The 22,863-nt window shown below is 38.1% G+C and overlaps 1 protein-coding gene across 2 annotated transcripts in view; it reads right to left on the bottom strand.

Annotated features, from left to right (window-relative positions):
- ZFYVE9 (zinc finger, FYVE domain containing 9) overlaps positions 1-19,723 on the bottom strand; it is a 39,740-nt gene extending 20,017 nt beyond the window's left edge. The window contains exons 1-8 of one of the 2 annotated variants that reach the window (XM_009884620.1): positions 19,654-19,723; positions 16,796-18,876; positions 11,636-11,735; positions 6,626-6,802; positions 6,126-6,295; positions 5,237-5,360; positions 3,374-3,496; positions 1,971-2,126 (exon numbers count right to left, since the gene is read on the bottom strand). In XM_009884620.1, the coding sequence (XP_009882922.1) occupies positions 1,971-2,126; positions 3,374-3,496; positions 5,237-5,360; positions 6,126-6,295; positions 6,626-6,802; positions 11,636-11,735; positions 16,796-18,876; positions 19,654-19,723 (3,001 nt within the window). The remainder of the gene's footprint in view (positions 1-1,970; positions 2,127-3,373; positions 3,497-5,236; positions 5,361-6,125; positions 6,296-6,625; positions 6,803-11,635; positions 11,736-16,795; positions 18,877-19,653) is intronic. The other variant, XM_009884621.1, reaches the window with a different exon arrangement.
- Between the last annotated feature and the right edge of the window lie 3,140 nt (positions 19,724-22,863).

The following is a 22,863-nucleotide window of genomic DNA, read 5'->3' on the forward strand; positions in this document are numbered from 1 at the left end:
TTTTAAATACATCCAAGGATGGCGATTCAACCACTTCCCTAGGCAGCCTGATCCAGTCACTGATAACCCTTTCAGTGTAGAATTTTTTCCTAATGTCTAACCTAAACCTCCCCTGGCACAACTTGACGCCATTTCCTCTTGTACCATCAGTTGTAACTTGTGAGAAGAGACCAATGCTCACCTGTCTACAACCTCCTTTCAGGTAGTTGTAGAGAGCAATAAGGTCTCCCCTCAGCCTCCTTTTCTCCAGACTAAACAACCCCAAATCCCTCAGCCGCTCCTTATAAAACTTATTCTCAAGACCCTTCACCAGCTTCGTTGCCCTTCTCTAGACCCTCTCCAGCACCTCAATATCCTTCTTATACTGCGCTGCCCAAAATTGAACAAGGTGCAGCCTCACCAGTGCCGAGTACCGCGGGACAATCACTTCTTTAGTCCTGCTGGCTACACTATTCCTGATACAGGCCAGGATGCCATTGGCCTTCTTGGCCACCTGGGCACACTGCTGGCTCCTGTTCAGCTGGCTGTCAGTCACCAACCCCAGGTCCTTTTCTGCTGGACAGCTTTTCAGCCACTCTTCCCCAAGCCTGTAGCGCTGCATGGGGTTGTTGTGGCACAAGTGCAGGACCCGGCACTTGGCCTTGTTGAAGCTCATACTATTGGCCTCAGCCTATCGATCCAGCCTATCCAGGTCCCTCTGAAGACCCCTCCTACCCTCAAGCAGATCAACACTCCCACCTAACTTGGTGTCATATGCAAACCTACTGAGGGTGCTCTCAATCTCCACATCAAAATCATCAATACAGATATTAAACAGGAGCGGCCCCAACACTGAGCCCTGTCAAACACCACTTGTGACCAGCTGCCAACTAGATTTAACTCCATTCACCACCACTCTCTGGGCCCGGCCGTCCAGCCAGTGTTTGATCCAGCAAAATGTACACCTGTCACTCCAAAGGCATTGCAAATGATACGCAGAACCCTTCATAAATGTATTTTCAGTATATAACCTTAATGTCATCCAATTTCACCTCTGGAAAATGAGCTTTATTTTCTAATCAGTGGAACCAAATACTTGCATTTTTCCTTACACAATAACTTTTGAATTCTAAGGTCCAACAACAGCTAAAAGTAGAAACCCATTTCCTTATCAAATGTAAAATGTGTAAAGGTTTACATAATACAATCTTGCAATTGAGATACTAAAATTGAAAATTCAGGGATAATTTCTGCAATGTCCCACAATTCATTCCAGGCACATATATACATAAATATTTGTATTACTTTATAATATAAAAAGTATCTCCTTAATGTGGCAATAGACACACACACTGTGGGAATCAAATTTCTAAACTACCTGGTTTGTGGATATTTAACATACTATCCACAAGGATTCTCAAAATTTTGTTTCTGTATCTTTGAAAAAGCTACCCTGACTTCAAGCTGAAAAAAAAAGAATTATTAGAAGCAACGTCATTAGTGTACCTGTGAGCCCTGCTGAGTACCCTACTACACTTGCTGCTAAATGAAGCACAGTACTAATTTGAGATACATTAGCCATATTCAAATTCTTACCCCAGCACCTAGCAGAAGCAGCCAGAGCAGACAGTCAGCAATGGCTGCTGAACACAAAGTTGTCACAGGGAGAGTCCTCCCACTTCATTGCTCTAATAGTCTGTGCATGGTCTTTATAGCCCAAACTTCTTTGTTCTGCTGGCACCCAGAGGAAGGCTGGAAGATCTCTGGAGCAGCTCCCCAGGTTACTAGCACCTTATTAATACTTTTATTTGGTGAGTTGAGTACAACACTGGATACTAATAACCAATAACAACTCGGCCCCCTATCAGCTTTGATTCTATTCTCTTTTTATATTCTTTTATACAATAGCCATTTGTTAAATGATAAAAACGTGAGTGTCTGACCCAGTACCATCATCTATCCAAACCATTTTTAACAGAGAGCATTCCTACCTGCTAAGGCATCCCGGTAAAGTTGCACAAAATGGTTAAAGATGTCCTTAGGCAAACATTTCTCATCAGGCAAACACTGCAACAGAATGACTATCTCTGACTGCCCCACTGCATGCATGCCTTTTGTAGTGAAACACCAGCACTTCCTATTCACATCTGCAGAGAAGAAACATGTGTCAGAACAGAAGATCAAAATGTCATAAAATATGCCTAAGTTTCACTACAGGAAGATAGCTCTTTCAAGAACCAGTTTTACAGCATGTTTGGTTGTGATACCTGTCACACAGACAAATTAGGTTCTAAATCTGTTACCTTGCAAGCAAGCACATCCAAAACAAAAGCAGCTCAACAATTCCCAGTTTACAGCTAAGGAAGAGCCAGAGCGTTACAGCTCCCAGTCTGATCGTGAGATTAACACCACAGAGCAGACTTTTACAGTTTCTGTATCCAAATTAGAGGACAGGATTTAAATGGGAATGAAGGAACCTGGGAAAAGGCCAGGCTGTTGGCTGTGCATATCATGATCCTGACACCTAAACCAGTTTCAGGCAGTGATCTCTCTCTCTTAAGATGGATAGCTGGATGTCAGGTGTTTTCATGAGACGTCACTGTGTTGTTCTGCTTCCATGAATGTTAGCAATGATACATGCTCTAAGCTTCACAACTGATTTGTTGAGAATAGTAAGTTACTGAAATAAAATCTTTCATCTGATATGTATATATATGTGCATACTAATTACATTTTTATATATATGTAAAAAATTGTACTGCTATCTAACCAGATGCTGAAAGGTTTATAAACAACATCTGAATTTATTGTTATGAGCTTTTCACAGAACCAAAACATTTTACTGCAAAATTGTCCTTCTCGATTTCTCAAACGTTTTATCCAGCAGAGATGAACTGAGGTACTAACATGAGAAGCCACCTGTATGCCTCCCCATTCATTCCTGCCTCCCTCAGCACATGTACACACATGCACAAACAGTATAGAAAAGGACACAAGTGATGCATAGTGGAATGGAACCTGCGTATTACTATTAGATCGTATCTGCTTTTTCCAGAATGGGATGACAGGGAAATGAGTTAAGCAACCAAAGGAAGAACGAGTGATAAAATACCTTGCCCTACCAAGTCAGACAGGAGACACTGATCTCCAAACCCGAGACCGGAGGCTCTACCAGTCTAGTTCATGTTTTCTACACAAAATTATCTGTATTGATGTCTAAAGCACTGGAAAGAGCCTTTTATAATTTAACTTAATATGGCTAAGTACAAGGTTTTCAATCCACGCACGTTTTCAGAGACTATCCTACCAAATAAAAATGCTGCTATTCCTCCTACTAATATATATAACATTTCCCCTCTCATACCCCAAGCTCCCTTTAATAATAAAAACTTACAATTTACTATTTTTACCATGGACAGCAAATTAGCATTTAAAACAAATACAAGAGGGTCAGGGCCTCCATCCTCCAGCTGCTGCATGACAGAGATCTGAGAAGGTCTCTCTTCCACAGCATAGTCTATGAAAGAAACAAGTAAACACAAAGTGAAGTCCTCAACTTAATGGTACAGTACTCTACATTATAATCAGGTAACCCAGGTTCTGATGCTTTTAGCTTTTTTGATCTTTAAAAAAAAAAAAACAACAAAACCAACTTGAGTATTGCTGGTTTGATTGATTGTTTCCTAGGGTGGTATTTTCAAACTTCAATAGCATTTATGTGCATAACCCCTGCACATCCTTTAGAAAAGTGCAGCTTGTTTTATAAATTAAGTTTTTTTGGCATCAACTGGAGGAGAAAATGGAAATCAAATTGAGAAATGTGTTGTGGTGTCAACTGAAATCCCAAGTGACAAAGAAGTTAACAATTGTTATTTGTAACACAGTAAAGCACAACAGCATCAGTCCTGGACTACTAACACCAACACATGGTCTATCCCTATGTCACATAACTTACACCTTCTGTGCATTAGTTACTGGGAAGATAACAAAGGGGGGAACATTATATAAAACATTTTTTTTATAAATCATAGAAAGTCCAAATCCACTGTAAAATGGGTCCCAACATGAAACTTCAAAGATGTCTGTAGTGTCGCTCTATGATTAGACCCAGATGACTAGCAAATTAAAATTTTTCATCCCTGTGATTATAATCTACTCCGCATTTAAGCTTTAACAAAAAATAGTTACACTGATGAAAACAGATTTTGAGAGAATTGTATTGCCTATCCAGCTAAATTTATCCAGAAAGAAAGGTAATTTTGCTTTCTAATATGAAAAATATTTTTGGAATTATTTAAAATAGAACTAGAATATCAGAAGTAAAATGCTGCAAAGAAAATCCAGTATGTGACAGCATATGAAACAAAATCAACTTAGCATAGAAAATACAATTTATGTGAGGTTATCTATATAAAAGCTGAAAAGTATACTGTAGTTTCACTCCTCTTTTGTGGAGGAGACTGAATAATCAGGCACCCACATGAACAGCTAACACAGGATGGAACAGATTTGTTTTGAAATTAAATGCTGCTCACATTTTGGTTTTGACACTATCCTGTAATAAAAGGTTACTTCCAGCTTAACATTAGAAATGCACTGTATCAGCAAAACTTTTAACAGGAATGAAAAAATCAAAGATGAAAAAATAAGTTAATCACAGGAATGTATTAAAGGATGTCATGAATCAGACTGTGGAAAGCAATTGTCAGATAAACAAATACATACTTTTTTTCAACCTTTTAAAAATTAGTTTTTAATTTTTCTAAATTCTCCTCCATTTGGATGATCTGGGAGGGGACATCACAATTACTAAAAGCTTCACTTTGGGCCAAGATGTGCAATAGCGCTGTTGAATGCAGTGCTTGGGGATGCCTCACAGAGCGGATGTTCCAAGAGAATTCCAGAGAAAGGAAGCATGAATATTCATAAGGCTAATTAAAATGTATCTCTGTGTGAAACATTCCCCACAGTCCGATTAGCGAAGAAATTAGCACATATTTCTGGACTGAAGTTAATTTTCTTTTTGCTTTGTGTTTTACTTCTTACAGTAATTTCATTGCAAGATGGGGCTCTTCCTGGATGCTAATAAGAATCCATGGTGCAAAAGAGCATCACAACATTTAGCCATGAGTTCTTACTGTGAATTTCTTCAAATATCAGCATATTGCCAGCATCTTATTTTGAAAATTAACACAGTAACTATTAGGCTGATTGCAAATGGTAAGCATAAAAGCTAGCTGCCTAATTATACCCTCACCTCCTTTTACTCCAGTGGAGATGAGAATTGGAGGAAGACCATCTTCAGGAATTAGATTCATTGCACTGCCAACAGGACTGCCAACCTGAGTTATATTTCCCGAGAATACAGAAGCGTTATCAGTCTACAAGAAGCAAACAACAAGAAAGGACAACATTACAAAAGAAATAAAAATGTAGGAACTGGCTGACTAGATTACTAGATGTAGGTGGAGTCTGTGGCTGCTGGAGAACCAGAAGCACCAAGTAATTTGGCTCTTTAACAATAGATGATCACGGGATGACTCCTGTTTGTGAACTATTACTAAAAAGCCTGCTTAGACAGAGATGGCACCTCCCTTCTCTAGCACCACACACAGCCATTTCCTTACAAAATCTAAATGTACCTACGCCCATCTGAACTTTTTGCAAAGTCTCAAATCCACTCACATGGGGTATGGTGGATTTAACATTGTTACACTATATCTGCACTTCCCTGCATACATCATTTCATGAGAAGTGTCAAACAAAATATTTTTCTGCTTTGTGCTACAACAATCTTATTATTTCAAACTCCTTACTGACCATGACTCAGCTTTTTTAAAACATGCATTACACAAATATCCTTCATACACAGGCTGTACAGCCAAACACTTGGAAGCCACCTAGCACACAGACTTCAAACATTGCTTAGTGCTCTGCCCCATAATAGTTCATTTCAGTTCAAAATATACGGTTGTTTCAGCACTCTGCAAATATTAAAATACGTGAGGACACTTCTACACAACATACTAAGACAAGCCCCAACAGATTTCCTAGATCTTACTGAAATCACCATAGAAGCTAATATACTATTCATGACCAAAGCAAGCGTGGTATTTTGAGCGGTGAATAGCGTAACGCTTCCTTACTTCTGCTGATAAAGTGTTGTTGGTCACGGGCTTTGATGGATCATGCGATACTGCTAAGGTTCCTGTGGAAGTTGTCCCAGCCACGGTCAGTTTTGCTGCATCGGCAACTTCTCCATTGGGTAATATCCCATCAGCAAACCAAACACGCCTTTGTTCTCTAGGTTGAGCCACTAGAGAGAACATAAAAAAATAGGATTTAAGATGTCGCAGCAACATTAGCTGGAACATTTTAGTACAGAAAAGCAAAACGGAAAAAAAAAAAAAAAGAAATGTGGACTGGAAGGGACTTCAGACATCATTCCCTATGGCAGCATCATGTATAAACACATCCACTGAGAATAGTTTACTTGTCCTTAAAAACCTGATGTCTCTACTGAAGCAGGAATATCACAACTGGTATTAGCTAGAGTATTTGGAATGGATGAAGTACAGATATTCTTTTCAAATTTTCTTTTCAAATTCTTGCTACAGGTTAAATTGAAAGAAAAAAGTAGTCTTACCTTCTGCTCCAGGATGCTTTAAAACTCCCACGGGTACCATGACAGTGGGAGGCGGAGAGCTCAGGGCGCCCGAGGCCTGAGCCTGCTGCAAAGGAGGGATAGTAGAACAGTATTCAGCGGGATTGTTAGGGTTAGGACTCTGGCTTGAGGCACTCATCATGTTCTCCCAGGCTTGAGCTAAAGCAAACAAAGAAAAGAAACATGAGCACAGAGGAAGGTATCTAACAGTACAAAACATTGTCTTAGGTTCTCAGCTACAGTAGGTATGGACCCTTCCACCTTCCAAACCCCATGTCTCTTACTTTATTTAAAAGCCCAGGAGACTATAATTAAGCAAGAAAATGCATAGCGGGAGGAAAAACAGTAATGGCCCTGTGCAATAAAAATATCAGTTCATACAGACATACTTTCTGAAAATTATAACAATACACTTTGACCTGAATGATGCTTAGTTCCTCATGCTTCATTTTGTTTCCTCTTCAAAGATTTAACAAAAAACACTGAATTCTTATATATATATATATATATATATATATTTATCACACTGTATGAGCAGATGGGCATTCTGATTACAAACATTGTATAACCTACAGGACACTTGAGCAGATTTACGTTTTGTAGATGAGAAAAAGCACCTTGCATTTCTTTATATCCAGGGCAGATCAGTACAGATCAACAACTTATACTCTTAACTACAAAAAAAGCCCTTATGCTATTAATTCTGAAGGCATGACTTGAGCCTTAATTCAATTGCCCATACAACAACACATAAAACTTATTTGTCAACAACATCCATCAAAGGGAAATGTCTCCTCTAGCTAGTGAAACAGGCTGTATCTCCACAGTACTACTTTTTCATCTATAAGAAAGGCTTGTAGCTATGCAAGATACCAGAAAATTCATGTGTGCCTGCACATTCAACCATATTAGTATGTTACAAATAAATGCATTCCTCTAGTCAGGCATAAATATCATGCCACCTAAGCTCTCAGAGCAGCTATAAAGCCTGAATAAATCATGTGCATCTTTGGGTTCCTTTGGCTATGAATTGTCAGAAGACCAAGGTGAAAACAACAAGACCAAAAAAACCCAAACAGAACACAACAGAACACAAACCTCTCCTGCTTCCTCCCATCAACCTGCAAAACCAATAGAGTGAAATGCCTGCCAATAGAAAAGGTATTAAAATTTCTATTTGAGAAGATTAATTAAATTGAAGTATTTTTAACAGCAATCTGTATTCATTTAGAAATAAAAGCGTTAAAAATGCACAAAGAAAAGTTACATCTCTAGGATCCCTTTATTAGAAAAGTCATAGCATCATAAAAGAACATTTTTAAACTCTTCTCTAAATCAAGCAAAGTGTCAAGTCAACGTATCTACCAATTGAAAATACAGTAAAAATAACATTTGAAACTTTATTAAACACATAGCCTGACCGTGGAAAAGTGCCAGAAAACATACAGCCGTCTCCCCACACCCCAGTGAAACACAAACCAGACACCAAACAACCAAATGAAATAACTACTTTTAAAGTGCGATTCCTACCCCTGGTTCCAAGACTTTGCAAAGATTAATGCTTAACCTTCTGTACTGCGTGGAAAAAAAAAACAAACCTGCACTGACAAAGAAACTGCAAAGGATCGGGAGGGATCAGATATGATCAGGCTACAGGTTAACTAACCAGTAACCAAAAGCATCATCACAAAGCACTGCAGCAGGGATAAAAACAGAGAGGCAGCCTGGGGCAAGTACACCCAAGTATTCAGGCAGCACTCTCCCTATAATAAACCAAGCAGTGGTGTCACTGTTTGCTGCCATTAATGTGCATCCGTCCTGGCAACAGGACAGAAAGGCTTTTAAAAGGAAATCATTATAATATGATCAATTTTATTATGCCTTTTTACAAGAACACTTCTGGTTTCAACTGAAATATTTTCAGATCCTTCCCTTCCCCCAGATGAAAACAATTCCTACTCACGAATAAAAGGAACCAGCTATTTTTTGTCAGGTGTATGTGTAATCCCTTGTTCTTGTACACCTTGAAATGTGCTAATTTCTCCATCTCAAAATGACCCCTTCAACATCATCATCAGGACTTGGGTTTAATTTCTAGATATTACAACCTACAATTTCCTGTCACCTTACACATTTGGCCTACAGTAAAGAATTATTAATAATTAAAACCTGTCACTGCAAACTGATTAATCTTTAATCTTTTTGAAACAGAAAAAAATTATTCCAGTTTAATAACAGAAACTGTCTACAAATTTTAGATGGTCATTTCAAGACTAAGTACTCTGTTACTTTCAACCGAACCTGCATAATACTGAACTTCTTTGGAGAAAAAAATAAAGCTGTGAGCTTCTAAGTTTAGTTAGATGCTAAAATTAACAGATCTTTCTGAAAACAGCAGCCCAAGTAATCTACTATACAGTAACATGTAAAGAGACCATCAAAATTACCTTGTCTGAACATTGACATAAAACAGAATTTTCCTAATTCTTGGTTAAAACTACAACAGCCATCTTTTATCACAGTCTCCAAAGTTTAAACAATTGCAGCAATGGAGGTTCCATAACTGTTCAATAATTATCAGGATAGTTAGTTATCCCAACATTTAAAAGTTTGCATTTAGAACCTGAATTTGCCTGACTTCTCATTCTACCTACTATATGTTAGAGTGCACTGTCAGACCTTCCTCTACAATTGAAGTAACTTCTGTCATCAAGTTTCAGTTATCCAGATATATATTTATACCCCGAGATCAAGTCATGTATTCACCTTTTCATTAATAAACCAACGACTGAGTGCTTGGAATTTCTCATGATGAGACAGATTTTCTCATCATTTAAGCACTCACATGGATTCTCTCTCAACCTAATTAAATTTTTCTACCTTCTCAATTCAAGACAAAAACTGAACATCGAGTCTTTCAGCAACAGCTGTCTCAGTGTCACGGAAATAAGTCAACTGAACAGCATAATCACCCAAAGCTAACTGCCAGCTCAGGAAAGTCCTTGAAATTTTCAGAATCTTCAAGATACAGTGGGAAGAATACTCCGTGTTTGCCCATATTTATGCCACACATCTAAAGTGTTAATACTATAAAGGACAAAATACAAAATAGGTTCCATGGCCCTTTGGTCAAAACCAAACACAGTCTTTCCTTACACCAAGCAGAGGTAATATAACTTCTCATTTGCTCCACTTGTTCATAACTCTTGTGACCTTTCTCATATATCCCATGGTCACATGAGGCTTTTAACCACAGCACCATCCTGGGTTTGACAGACTCTCCAGTAATGTGTCCAAAGCAATAATCCAAACTCGGTTATAGAATCATAGAATGGTTTAGGTTGGAAGGGACCTTGAAGATTATTGAATTCCAACTCCCCTGCCATGGGCAGAGACACCTCCCACCAGACCAGGTTGCTCAAAGCCCCATCCAGCCTGGTCTTAAACACCTCCAGGGATGGGGCATCCACAACTTCTCTGGGCAACTTGTTCCAGTGCCTTACCACCCTCAAAGTGAAAAATTTCTTCCTAATATCTAATCTAAATCTACCTTCTTCCTGTTTGAAGCCATCCCCCCTCGTCCTGTCACTACATCCCCTTGTAAAAAGTCCTTCCCCAGCTCTCCTGTAGGCCCCCTTTAGGTACTGGAAGGCCGCAATAAGATCTCTGTGGAGCCTTCTCTTCTCCAGGTTGAACAACTCCAACTCTCTCAGCCAGTTGTCCACATCTGTGGATAGGTTTTCAGACAAGACCTCCGACTCCAGCACCAAGGAGTTAAGGAGGAAGAAGAGTCGGATTAATTCCCAATTTCCTGTAGCGCATTATCTAGAAGAGGCACAACTGCATTACTCTTCTCTTTGGCATTCCATACAAAAGTGTAACAGGTTATCCACTCAGGCATCAAAGGACAGAAAGTAGGCTCCCGAATTAAAAACAAAACAAACAAACAAAACAAAAACCAACAAAAATCACAGTTTCGGCAATCCTGGTATTGCACTCACAAATGAAAGCTTCCAAACTCATCACAACCTTACCAGTTTTTGCCTTCTGTTAATCATGCACCTGGGGAGGAATAACCCCATGCATCAGCACAGGTTGGGGGCTGACCTCCTGGAGAGCAGCTCTGTGGAAAGGGACCTGGGAGTCCTGGTGGACAACAGGATGACCATGAGCCACCAATGTGCCCTGGCGGCCAAGAAGGCCAATGGCATCCTGGGGTGCATCAAGAAGAGTGTGGCCAGCAGGTCGAGGGAGGTCATCCTCCCCCTCTACTCTGCCCTGGTGAGGCCACATCTGGAGTACTGTCTCCAGTTCTGGGCTCCATGGCTCGGGAAGGACAGGGAACTGCTGGAGAGGGTCCAGCAAAGGGCTACTAAGATGATTAGGGGACTGGAGCATCTTTCTTATGAAGAAAGGCTGAGGGACTTGGGTCTTTTTAGTCTGAAGAAGAGAAGACTGAGGGGGGATCTTATCAATGCCTATAAATACTTAAAGGGAGGGTGCCAGGAGGATGGGAACAGTCCTTTTTCAGTAGTGCCCAGTGATAGGACAAGAGGTAATAGGCACAAACTTGAACATTGGAAGTTCCATCTAAACATGAGGAGGGACCTCTTTACTTTAAGGGTGGCAGAGCACTGGCACAGGCTGCCCAGAGAGGTGGTGGAGCCTCCCACTCCGGAGACATTCAAAACCCGCCTGGACGCCATCCTGTGCAGCCTGCTGTAGCTGACCCTGCTCTGGCAGGGGAGTTGGACTGGATGATCTCCAGAGGTCTCTTCCAACCCCTATCATTGCGTGATATTTACTTTAGGAATCACCATGCTCCACAGGGATTCCACACTGATCTCGCAGAGACCTTTGCTGTTTTAGCATACTTACCCATACAAATAAAGTATTTTGAGGTGGTTTGTTGGTTTTTTTTTTTTAAATGCCACCACTGCAGCTCAACACAAAGACAGTGAAGCACTGCATCTCAGATTCCTTTCCACTTACCATTCATCAGTACTGAATGGCAGATTACACAGACTCTAGCTTCCTTTCGATCCATGTACAGCAACTTGCACTTCAGGCTACAGCATGCCGCACAAAAAACCTGGAACCAAAGGGGAAACAACTTCAGTGTGTTCAAAAATATGTGATGAACTGATGAATTCAGACAAGAGAATATTTGTAAAGCTCTAAGACATTCAAAATAAGAAGGTGAATTACCAGTATTTTCCCATTAAAGCCACAGTGACTAATACCTGCCCAGGGTGCTTTTCCTACTAATCCTGATGAAGCAGTATTACATGGAACACATAAATGCACGTTGTACTGATACTGCACAGTGGTGTTTCTAAAATATGTCTGGCATGAATGACAATGGGTTAGTACATTCCTACTGTTTCACAATTCCTCAAAGAATTAACAATTTAGGAATTAATTTCAGTCTTAGAAAAAAACATGAGTACTTTCTAGAATTAACTATGTTTAAATGCACAAGTTTTCTCTACATAAGAGATTGCTGTGGCACAGACTAATTCAAACAAGTCATTTTTATTTGCAGCAGAGTAATTCATCTGTATTAGCAACTCTAGCTTTTTAATATTTTCACATATAACAAGCTATTCTTCAGTTGGGACTAAAGTGAATGCATAAAATATTTTAAGTGTTTGACATATAAAATGACATCTAAAGAAGCTGTCTGACATAGGTACTGCAAGAAAATCTTGCTCCATTTATATATTTTTTTAAAAAAAGCTCATATTTACATGATTACAAACACTACAGCATCACAACACTAGAGAGAAATTAAGAACTGCATTTTACGCACACTGGCTGCTAAGGGGGGATCCAGCGCAAAATCCCCGGGGGAACAACCTGCTGCGGAGATGCAGTTGCATTGCTAGCACTTCTCACCTGAACCAGCTCTAACAATTCCCCAGTCCTGGGCAGGAAACAGTGATGAGGCTTCCTCCAGACAAGCAAAAGCATAAAACATGAGCCTGGCTTGTGCACCAAAACAAACACTTGCATGCAGATATGATCCTACAATAACAATTGCAATCTCAAAATCCCACAGAACAGACAAATCAGGGTGCCCTAATGATTTCTTATTTCCTTTAAAGAATATTTTCTTAGCTTAAAAAAAACAGCATTTCTTCAGCGTTATTATTCAGGTGACATGAAGATACTGACGAATAGCCATTTCATGCAGAAAGGTAATGTCACACTCAGGAAATCTAGAAACAGCAGCAGCTACCTAACAAATGAGTTCAGATATCAAGAGAGAATTTAAAGTTTTAATTATAGGTGGATATTATAGCTACAATTCACTATGCGTTACTGTGATCTGTAATGTTTTCTTAATCAAAGAAATTATTCCATCATCACGTCAACAGCAGTATTTCTGTGATATAGACAAGAAACCAAATAGGATTCTCATATATATCTAAGCAAGCCTAACTAAATTTCAACCAAGTTAAAGATCACACCAAATTACGACCACTTTGCAGCCTTTTAGTGGCAAGAGTTTAAAATAAGCACATATAAAATAAGCTCCGAGATCACCATGAGAGCTGAAAATCGAATGCGAAGAAAGAGCTCACCTTGTCTCATTTCAAACAGTTTTAATGTTTACTAATTATGTCAAGTTAAACATGTCAGAAACAAAATGTAAGACACCCGCATTTTCATGCAAAAATAAAAACAACCCTTCCATATATGTGAAAACCTTTTAAAAAACAAACAAAAAAAAATCAAACATACTTTAAAAATCTGATTTCTGCATTTACACCTTAACCCAATTTACAAACATTCTAGGGAATATTAATAACATCACAGCTCATTTTAGAGACATTTGACATAATTTCAGTTCTCTGGGAGAAACTTCCAGTCAGAAGTTCAGTATTGAACATTGAAAAGTCAGTATCTTCAATCATAAATGAAGGACCATCACAAATTAATATCTAATTTAGGACCCTTTATCAAACAACACATCATGCATTCAGCAAAGCTGCCAAGTGCAACGATCTAAATATTAAACCAGAAAATAAACACAATGACAGAATATCTACCCCTCCTCTCTTAGGCTGCATCAGACTTCTAACAGTAGTAATGCAGAAGAAGAACACAAGCTAGCGCAACTGACAATTCAGTCTTACTAACAATCACCAAGTAATTATCTCAGTATTTCATGGTATAAAAAATAACATAGCGGTGTCAAAGCAAGTTTTTATGTTACTAGGCTTTTCAGGTTCACTGGGAGTTGTTAAAGCACCAGTTGCTACGGGGGTTGGTGATTTTTTTGTATTTTAGTGGAAAAATATAGTTTTGGTTGTTAGTAAAAAGATGACACAAATATTCTGTTTCTCCTATCAAGGATGATTTTTTCATCTGACAGTAGAGAATAAATACATACATAAGGTAAAATTTATGAATGTGTTCACACACATTTTTCAGGTTCTTAGTTTTAATTCAAAATTTACTGGAAGTGTATTACTTTCTACCACTCCCCCGAGGTTCATATCTTCCATTAATTTTGCAATTATTATCCTGAAATTAAAAACGGAGACAGACTTCCCAGGTGCCACTCCACTATTTTTAAATGCAATTTTCATTCCCAAATGAAACACATTCACCCGTACTACAACGTTTTGCCATGCTGCTAATAAAACTTAAAAAAAACCTGTTGTGCTAAAGCTTGTGTTCAAAAATATCCAGTCCCATGACTTCTCCTAGAAACAACTAACTGCAAGAGCTGAAGACACAATCTCCCCAGTTCTTTAAGTGAGATTCAAACATTTAATAGAAACAGTGGAAGTGTCACTCTGATTCAGTACCTACACCACAGGTACATGGTCAACATGACTTGCTTTGGGGATGGTTATCTTAATCAGAAAGCAAGAGCAGACAGCTGAGAATAGCTATGTCTCAAGCCACTACAGCTAGATTCATTAAAGCTTGCCTGTTAAAGACTTTGGTTTCTTTTCTCCCAGAATCATTACAGGAATTAACTGTTGTAAAGCAATTTGCAGTAAGTGCTAAGTATTATTTGACCTATACTGATTCTTAGCCTTTTTTTTTTTTTAGAGAAAAAAACATATGAAGGCATGAAATACCAGAATTTTCTGCCACATCTGTTGACTGCACATGTGCAAACTTGGTCCAGATAAAATTTAGCTAACAAAAGCTTCTAGAAACAAGTCGTTCTGAGGATCATTGTAAGAACACTGGGAGAATATTAAATACTAATATGTGATATATTTTTCACATCTGAGAAACAAGTTTGTCTACAGAGCAGAAGGACCTTTTATTTTATCCATTCCCCACATATCATCCAAAATAATGCTGGTTGCTCTTCTCAAGGCTTTTAAACTCAGGAGTTTAAAAAAAAAAAAAAAAGGAAAAAGAAAAAAACCCACACTCTATTTTTTGGCCTTGCTCTATCTGTGCATGTTTTATCCATTTTGTTTACAGATATTTTCATTTTTTCATTTGTGCAATTCAGGGTTTCAGTCATTACAGGGAAGTAATTAAATCCAAGCAATGAACGTGTTTAAAACACAAAAATAAAAAATTACTGTATATTAAAATTGTAGTCACGTTTGTTAGACATAAAGAACAAAAGAATTACCTAAATAACCGACAGTATAAGTTAATATATCAAAGCTAAAATGATAGACATTCCTTTAAGTTATACGCCTCACAGATTCTCCTTAACTGCAGTAAGAAAAAGATTGAGCCCTTTGATATTAATCAAAAGGTACACAAAAGGTAGGCATGCACCTCATATGATGCTTATTGATCCGTGGTTACTAGCTCCACATCAGGACTTCCTCTGCAACCATCCTGCAAGAGGATAGGCAGAAGCAAGCACCTGGAAGTCCTGGACCAGTGCACGATGAATGTCTGCTTAGCTTTAAAAAGTGTCCTGGGAAAGATTTTTCAGTATGTCTCAAAATCAAATTTGAATAAAATACTTATCTGATGTTGCAGTGAAGAGATTGAGTGCTATGCATTTTGGTTACTAAAGGGACAAATGGGACACACATGTGGTCCATTACAGAGGAGCAAGCCTGGGTTTTCTGCTAGGCTGCTTCCAGAAACAGGTGGCATATGGGTTTGAGCTTTCCAGATATTTGCTTCTTTTAGGTCCTTTGTTAAGTCATTCTGCTTCCTTGCACTCTTCTGGTAGCAAAAGATACCACCCATAGCAATCAGGAGGTCTTTCAAGCAACTTCAGAAACCTTTGGATAGAGCCTAAATGAACCAAAGTTACTTTTACTCTAGTTTTCAGTGGGCTTCAGTATTTCTTTTCATCTTATTCATGAATATCTACTTGACAAGAGTGTTAATTTACCACTTTTGCATCATCATTTTTTTTCCTAAGTTCCTACTTCCCATGTGCCACTGACTTTTATTTCAGTAACAAGATATTTGGAAATACTTTATAAGCTAATCATTTACCATAAACTTGCCACATAAGATTTGTGTTGACCTAGATGGCACATATATAAAAAGTGGGGAAAAAAAAAAGTCAACAATAAAATATTTCTTACAAAACACAAGATGATACAAAAATTATGTTTTAGTTGTCTTCATTACAAAATTTCTCACCATGTGTACATATATCAGGTTACAGATAATTTACTATTTTTTTTCCCAGGAGCAAATGTATATTCTTCAAAATAATGTATACAATATGAGAAAAGTCAGTAAAGAAGACGTAAAAGAACAGAGTTGATCAGCCATCTAAACCAGCAGGAACACCAGTAATTCAACAGCACACTTCCAGTTCCCATCAATATGTTTCCATATCTTTAATGTGATTACTGATGCAGTAATTTCTGCAAACTACTTTCCCACGCTTAGCCATTTTATAGCAGTTCTACATGAATCCAATGATGCTGATTGTTGCAATCAACTAATACACTGCTCATACAGGCTAATAATTCTTTCAGTTCTAAATAACAATTAGTTACTCTCTATGACAACCCTAAACAGATTTCAGCTTAGAAAATCCTTTTTTTCTTTCACAAATAAACCATGGCTTTTTAGGAAGAGATGTCAGAGGTAACTGTAGCCAGTGGCTTAGGATGTCCTCTGATTTGATTTTAAGCAGTATCAGGGAAAAAAGGGTGCTTTGAGCTTACTCACAGAATACAAACTTACCTTCCCACAAGCTCTGCAATGATGCCTTCTTTTGGTGAATGTAAATCTGGCCTCGCATTTCATACAGTTTGGTGCTTGAGAATCTGGAACCCAGACTGGAGCCACCTCACCCAAAGTCGTAAAAGGCTTTCTGGCTGGAGCTCCAAACTGACCAGCTCTGAGATCATTATCTGGACTATCTGGGGCTACTGCAAGGCACGGACTACTAGAGACTCCAGATTCATACTCTTCCAAGTGTTCCCCACTAGTATCAGTGACAGAGGCATTTAAAGATGTTCCACCAGGAAATGCATCTGCTGTATCCCCTAATTGTGTCTTACCAAAGACATTTTTGTTTTTACTATTACCTCCACAATTTGGGGGAACAAGATCATTTTGTAAGTGGTCTGATAATGGCTTCGGAATCTGCAGTTTAAGATTTGTAGGTTGTTTAGGTCTTGCACCACCAAAAGGAACACTGATAGACTGCAGATTAGTCACTGGTTTTGGTGAAGTTTGCCCTTGCATGGATGAAACCTGACTACAAAGATTACGTAAATAATTTTTCTTTATGTGGTCACCAGTGCTGTTTAAAATAAGACCGCTCCCTTCTGTGGTCTCATTTCCTCTCTGTTCATAAACGTTAGCGTAACATTCTGACTTGCTCTCCTCTATCTCCTTTTCCTCTGTTACTGAGTCTTCCTTGGAGGGTAAAGTCTTTGGAACATGAGCAACAACTGGGTTCTGCATTCCATAGGAATCACAACCATTAGACAGAGAGCTTTCTGCTGATGTAGCCATCACATCAGAGAGACTGGACCCTTCAAGCTCATCTATACCAGTCCCTTTTAAGTCTATGCCTGCCTCCATTGTCTCGTCTCCACCTTCTTTACTATTACTACATGCCTCATCAGGCTGTTTTGTCTGCAAAAGTCTTTCATTCTCTCCCAGAGTTTGAGTATTATTCATCTCATTCAACTTTGTCAGTTTCCAATTAGCCATCTCCTGAGATTCAGGGTAACACTCTGCCACGCTGTGCAATTCCGTTGTGCCAAGATTTTTATCACATTCAATGACTTTGCTTTCCATGGCACTAGCATCCTCAGGGGCAAAGTGTTCTGCAACAAGTTCGTTGCAATTGCCACTTCCAGCCACGTTAGGTCGACAAGTTTCGGTGAGCCCAGATAGCCTAGACTGTAACTGTTGCGTTGGTTCCTGTTCTACAATTAAGCTTCCATTACTTGAACCAGAAGAATAGATTTTAGCTTCTAGATCCGTTCTCTGAGGAATGGCTTTACTAGTAAAATTTTCAACTGATACACAATTTTCTTGCGTTTTAACAGTACCATCAACTGGTGTCTGTAAGAGAGTCACTGCATTAATCCCTGCAGTCGTAGCTTCTGAAAACAGTGAATCCTTACTCATACTAAAATCATCCTTTAATCGAGAGGAGGGGCATGCAACGGTCAGGCTTTCAGACGAAGCATTAATCAAATGACTTACAGAGTCATCTTCAGTGCACAGCCGATTTACTTGCTTTTCTGTATCTGTATCTTTTTCCATGGATCCATTTACAGCAACACTAAACTGATCACTCTGTCGGTTTTCATTATCCAGTGTAATGCTAATAGTGTTCATTAGGGACTGACTGTTGTAATTTTTACAATCCAGCAAATCGCCACTTTGTAGTGTTCTTCTGTCGCAGTTATGCATGACTGCCACCACTAGTACATTTTTCTCCTCTGGCAAGCAAGCTATATTTCCACATTTCTTTTCTCCCGTTTCCACAGTGTTACACTGATCATTCCGATTACTATTTCTTTTAATCAATTGATCGTCTGCTGCTGCCTGATCGTCAATCCACATGACTGGGGTCTCTGGGCTTATGCTAAAATCCTTTCCATTAGCACAGTGATCCCCCTCTCCTGTTGGTGTAGTCACTGAATGAGACAAGGAGAAAGACTTTAATCTCTGTTGACATTCATTAGGAGTTGTAGCTTCATTCACATTGGCCACGGTAGGGTTAAATGACAGACGACGAGAAGGCGGATCTAGAATCTGATTCCACTTTGCACCCAATAGTGCAGGTGAAACAGCGGCATCTGAAAAAGTGTTTAAATAAGAGAACTTACTGTCCTATTAATGCTACAGGTTCTATTAACTCTGTTGTATTCGAATATCCCAGGTATAAATGTAGAGATGTTCAAATACGGGTACAACAGTAAAACACATCTGCCATAACTAACATCCTTGGTCAGCCATTAGTAGTGTAATTGCATAACGTTTCTGGAATTAAGAAGTTTAGAGTTACATCAATTACTACCAGGTTGAATTTGCACAAGCAACTTTAAACTATTGATTAATATACTTTAGACAGCTAGAAATCTCTAGAAAGGTTCCCATTCCCATAAAATGTTCAACTTCCTTGACAGCACAGAAGTAGCAATTAGCCTAAGTAAAAAATACAACTTTCAGTATATGATTTATGAGACCTAATAAAATGTTTCTATGCTTGAGTCTCCCAAAACTGCAAAAGAAGCTTAAAATAAGTTTTGCCTAATTTGTTTAAAATAAATGATTAAAATATTGCCACTGAGATTAAGCGTCACAAAACCTTTCTTTAAATAGTGTATGGAAGATTTTCTACTAAAAGAGTAAGAAATTTTAAAAACATAAACAAGATGAATGGAAACAGAAAGAGAATACTACTAACAAATACTGAAGATACACCATGCAAAATTGACATATATTTTTTGCAAGTTCTGAGATTAATTTGCAACTCAAAACCAAAAAGGTTATCACAGGTCTCTCCCTTTTCAATGGTGTTCTCTGTAGAATACATCTAATAGGCATCTACAATCTTGTTCAAAATGACTCACCTTCGTTTTGCTCAAATTCATCTAAAACCTTATCGAGGTTGTATGCCTCTGCTTGGAAATAGTTCTCCATTTGTCAGGGAAAGGCCACCAGATTCTTGTCTGAACCTGCCAGAGAACACATTACAATCAGATATTTAACCATCAGTCAGCAGTGTTCTACTACATATTGACCTGATTTAAGGTGAAAAGTAGTCCTCTGTAAATCAAATTTTACATACATTACATGCATAAATCAAAAGTCTTTTTCAGGAATAAAAATTATTTGTGTCCTTAAACTTGCTTAATTCAGATTAACAACCTCCCCAAACTTGTGTTGGATTTTATTAACTCCCTTCTCCCAAGTTTATAAATATGTTTTTTAAAATGTTAAAATTTAAGCAAAATACAGATTTTTTTTGTAAGATCATAGTCTTGGCAAACACTTGCAAAATAATGTTTTTAAAAATCCCACCACACACAAATAAAAAAATAAATGTGTTGATATGAACCAGCTGTCTGCAGCAACAACAATTGAAGAACACAGGTTAATTTTTACATGCTGGCTGTCACAGCAACAGAATATATCCTCATCAGGTGAATTAAAGAATAGTAAGCAATCTGTGTTTGCAAATCCATGTCAGTTCAAAGTAGAATGTATTCCACACCACAGAACTTATAAAACAATATGCATGTCTGTCCCTATGCTTAATTCAACGCATTTTCCATTTAGTGTGGCAAATCTTTTTGAGAGGCCAAAATAAAAGGAATTTTTTTTCAGGATTTGGGAGAAAGTTATATACAGGCAGCACATCAAATTGAATTCTGCAATTCAGAAATTCCTGGACTGCTTAGAAACTTCTCTTTAGGGCAATGTAACAAAAATGAAAGTTATGTAGTTCTTTCTCATGCAGTGTTTGTTTAGGGTCTGTAAAATGCTACCTATATAGGAAACAATTTTTCTCGTATCTCAAGCTTTTCTTTTCATTACCTATCAGTGCAATTTTCATTATTATTTAGATGACAGATTTTTTCCACCACAATAAACAGGGAGAGAGGGAAGAGGAAGAATTTTCATCAGTAATTACCAAAGCACTGCCACTGTAACAGATGAGCAAAGATATGTTTAGCGAACAACGTCAAACCCAGTCACATGCTTTTGCCCTCACAGCTCATTATCAATGCCTCTCTCAGCATTTGAAGGCATTGCCTGAATTTCTAACATTCAAGAAAAACACTGACCTCCACCCGAGCATTTAAACAGAACTGTCATCAAAGCCAGCAATAGCCTTTAAGATATTTCAAAACCCAAATGATGATGGCAGTGCAATGCCGTCATGAAAGTGTCATTGTCCCATTAATGTGTCTAACCATCAGAATCACCATAATGGTAAGAGCAAAACTGCTCCAACACCAGTCAGAAAATAATAGTCTAGAGAACCAGAAAGCCAATTAACAATCTGAAGATCGGGCTTTCAGTTCTGTGCTACCACCGATTAGTTCATGTGGCTTTGAACAAGTAGCTTAAACTCCCTGTGCTTCTGCTTTTTTAATGTATACCAGGCTAGCTGTATTCTGTGTCACTCCTCATTTCCCAGAGATGCTTCGAAGATTCATACTTGTAAACGTTGTTAGAGGACTTAATGGGTGTTACTTGAATTGTGCTAGCTCTTAAAATGCCTGCTTCAATAATCCTTGTTTCCCTGAACGGCAGGCACTGGTTCTGTAGCAAAATGCACAGAAGTAAATAGTCTCATCAAAAGATGATACTCTCAGGCTAGAAAGGAAGATGACAAGGTAGCAACAAAAAAACCCCAACCCCAAGTAATTAAATAACCTCCTACATATTCTTTCACATATAAATAACATTTTCACCCTAACAGTAAGAATATGGTCTTCTTGATACCAAAGGCTTGTAGCAACAAGACACCCTGATTCATTTTTTAAAAACATTCACCACCAGCAAAGACATTTTCACTAAGAAATATGTGCCATAACCTATATACCATAAGGAGAGACCTTGGTTTGATCTGTTCTCTGAACATCATCCAGAACAGCCTTATTCTCTTTAGAGTCAGCTTTCAGTGTTGTGAAATAAGGAAATGGAGGGGGAGAGGGTGAGAACCTTGTTTTGCAGTAAGAAACAGTGTTAGACCTGACAGCTAGACTCCAGCTCAATTAAAAACCTGCTCTTTTACACTAGAGGTACAACAGACACAAGAAACACGTCAGAAGTTGTTCCCAATTTAAAACTATACTTTAACATTACCTCCGTAGTATCTGGATTTGAGGAAAACATCAACCAGTTTAATTTCAATTACTACAACATTAAATAGAGCTTCGTGTTTATTGTGGGCAACAGCTATGATTAGTTTATTGGTACAAAAACATCATGCATTAAAATATCACAAAATGCAGAATTCAAGTTTTTAAGGTTGACCTCAACTTTGACACATGGTGTTTTTAAATGATGTTCACGTTACAACATAAGTATATTGCTATTTAATAGTCATATTAAATTATGTTTTAAAGATATATACAAAAAGCCAATTTTAAAGAAAATTACTGTAACGGCAACTTAGAAACTGCAATAAGCATCACCCGAAAAAAAGAGACCATTTTGCAAAGAAATTCAGAGATAAACTTGTCACGTTACAAAGTCCCAGATTTGTTCTCTGTTCTGGGATTTTAGATTAACTCCTTCTGCAAGGAAAATAGATGATTGGCCATAGTATTTAGTGTACACAGATGCAAAGATTATAACAAAAGCAATGGAGAAGCTGGCCACCTTGATCAAAGATTGCATTTCAGAAGTCTCAACATTCTCTACCCAAAGCCAGGTTCTGACCTCTAACTGTGACAGTGTACTCTTTGATCCCTTAGTTACCTACTGTAAGGTCTTCCTGAGTTACTCAATCTGTCCACCAAGTCATTGTATTAAAAATATTTCATACCATTATAACTGAAACAATTACATTTACCACACACATTTCAATTAAACCAAAATAATTTTAAGCAGCAGATGCTTCTCCTTAGACATACAAATACTAAATTCATCCAAGCTACATCCAAGCTGCAAGAGTTTGGAGGTTCTCTTCCACCTTTCTCTCCACCTCATTTCAACTCCTTAACAGGAAGCATCTTTACTAGCTCAGTAAATATCAAATATTGAAAAGTTAATTAGAATCTGTCCCAATCAATATTTCACTTGAATTTTTTTCCATTCTGAGTTCT

The sequence above is a fragment of the Charadrius vociferus genome, unplaced genomic scaffold (genome assembly GCF_000708025.1).
Source record: "Charadrius vociferus isolate BGI_N301 unplaced genomic scaffold, ASM70802v2 scaffold163, whole genome shotgun sequence".
NCBI lineage: Eukaryota > Metazoa > Chordata > Aves > Charadriiformes > Charadriidae > Charadrius > Charadrius vociferus.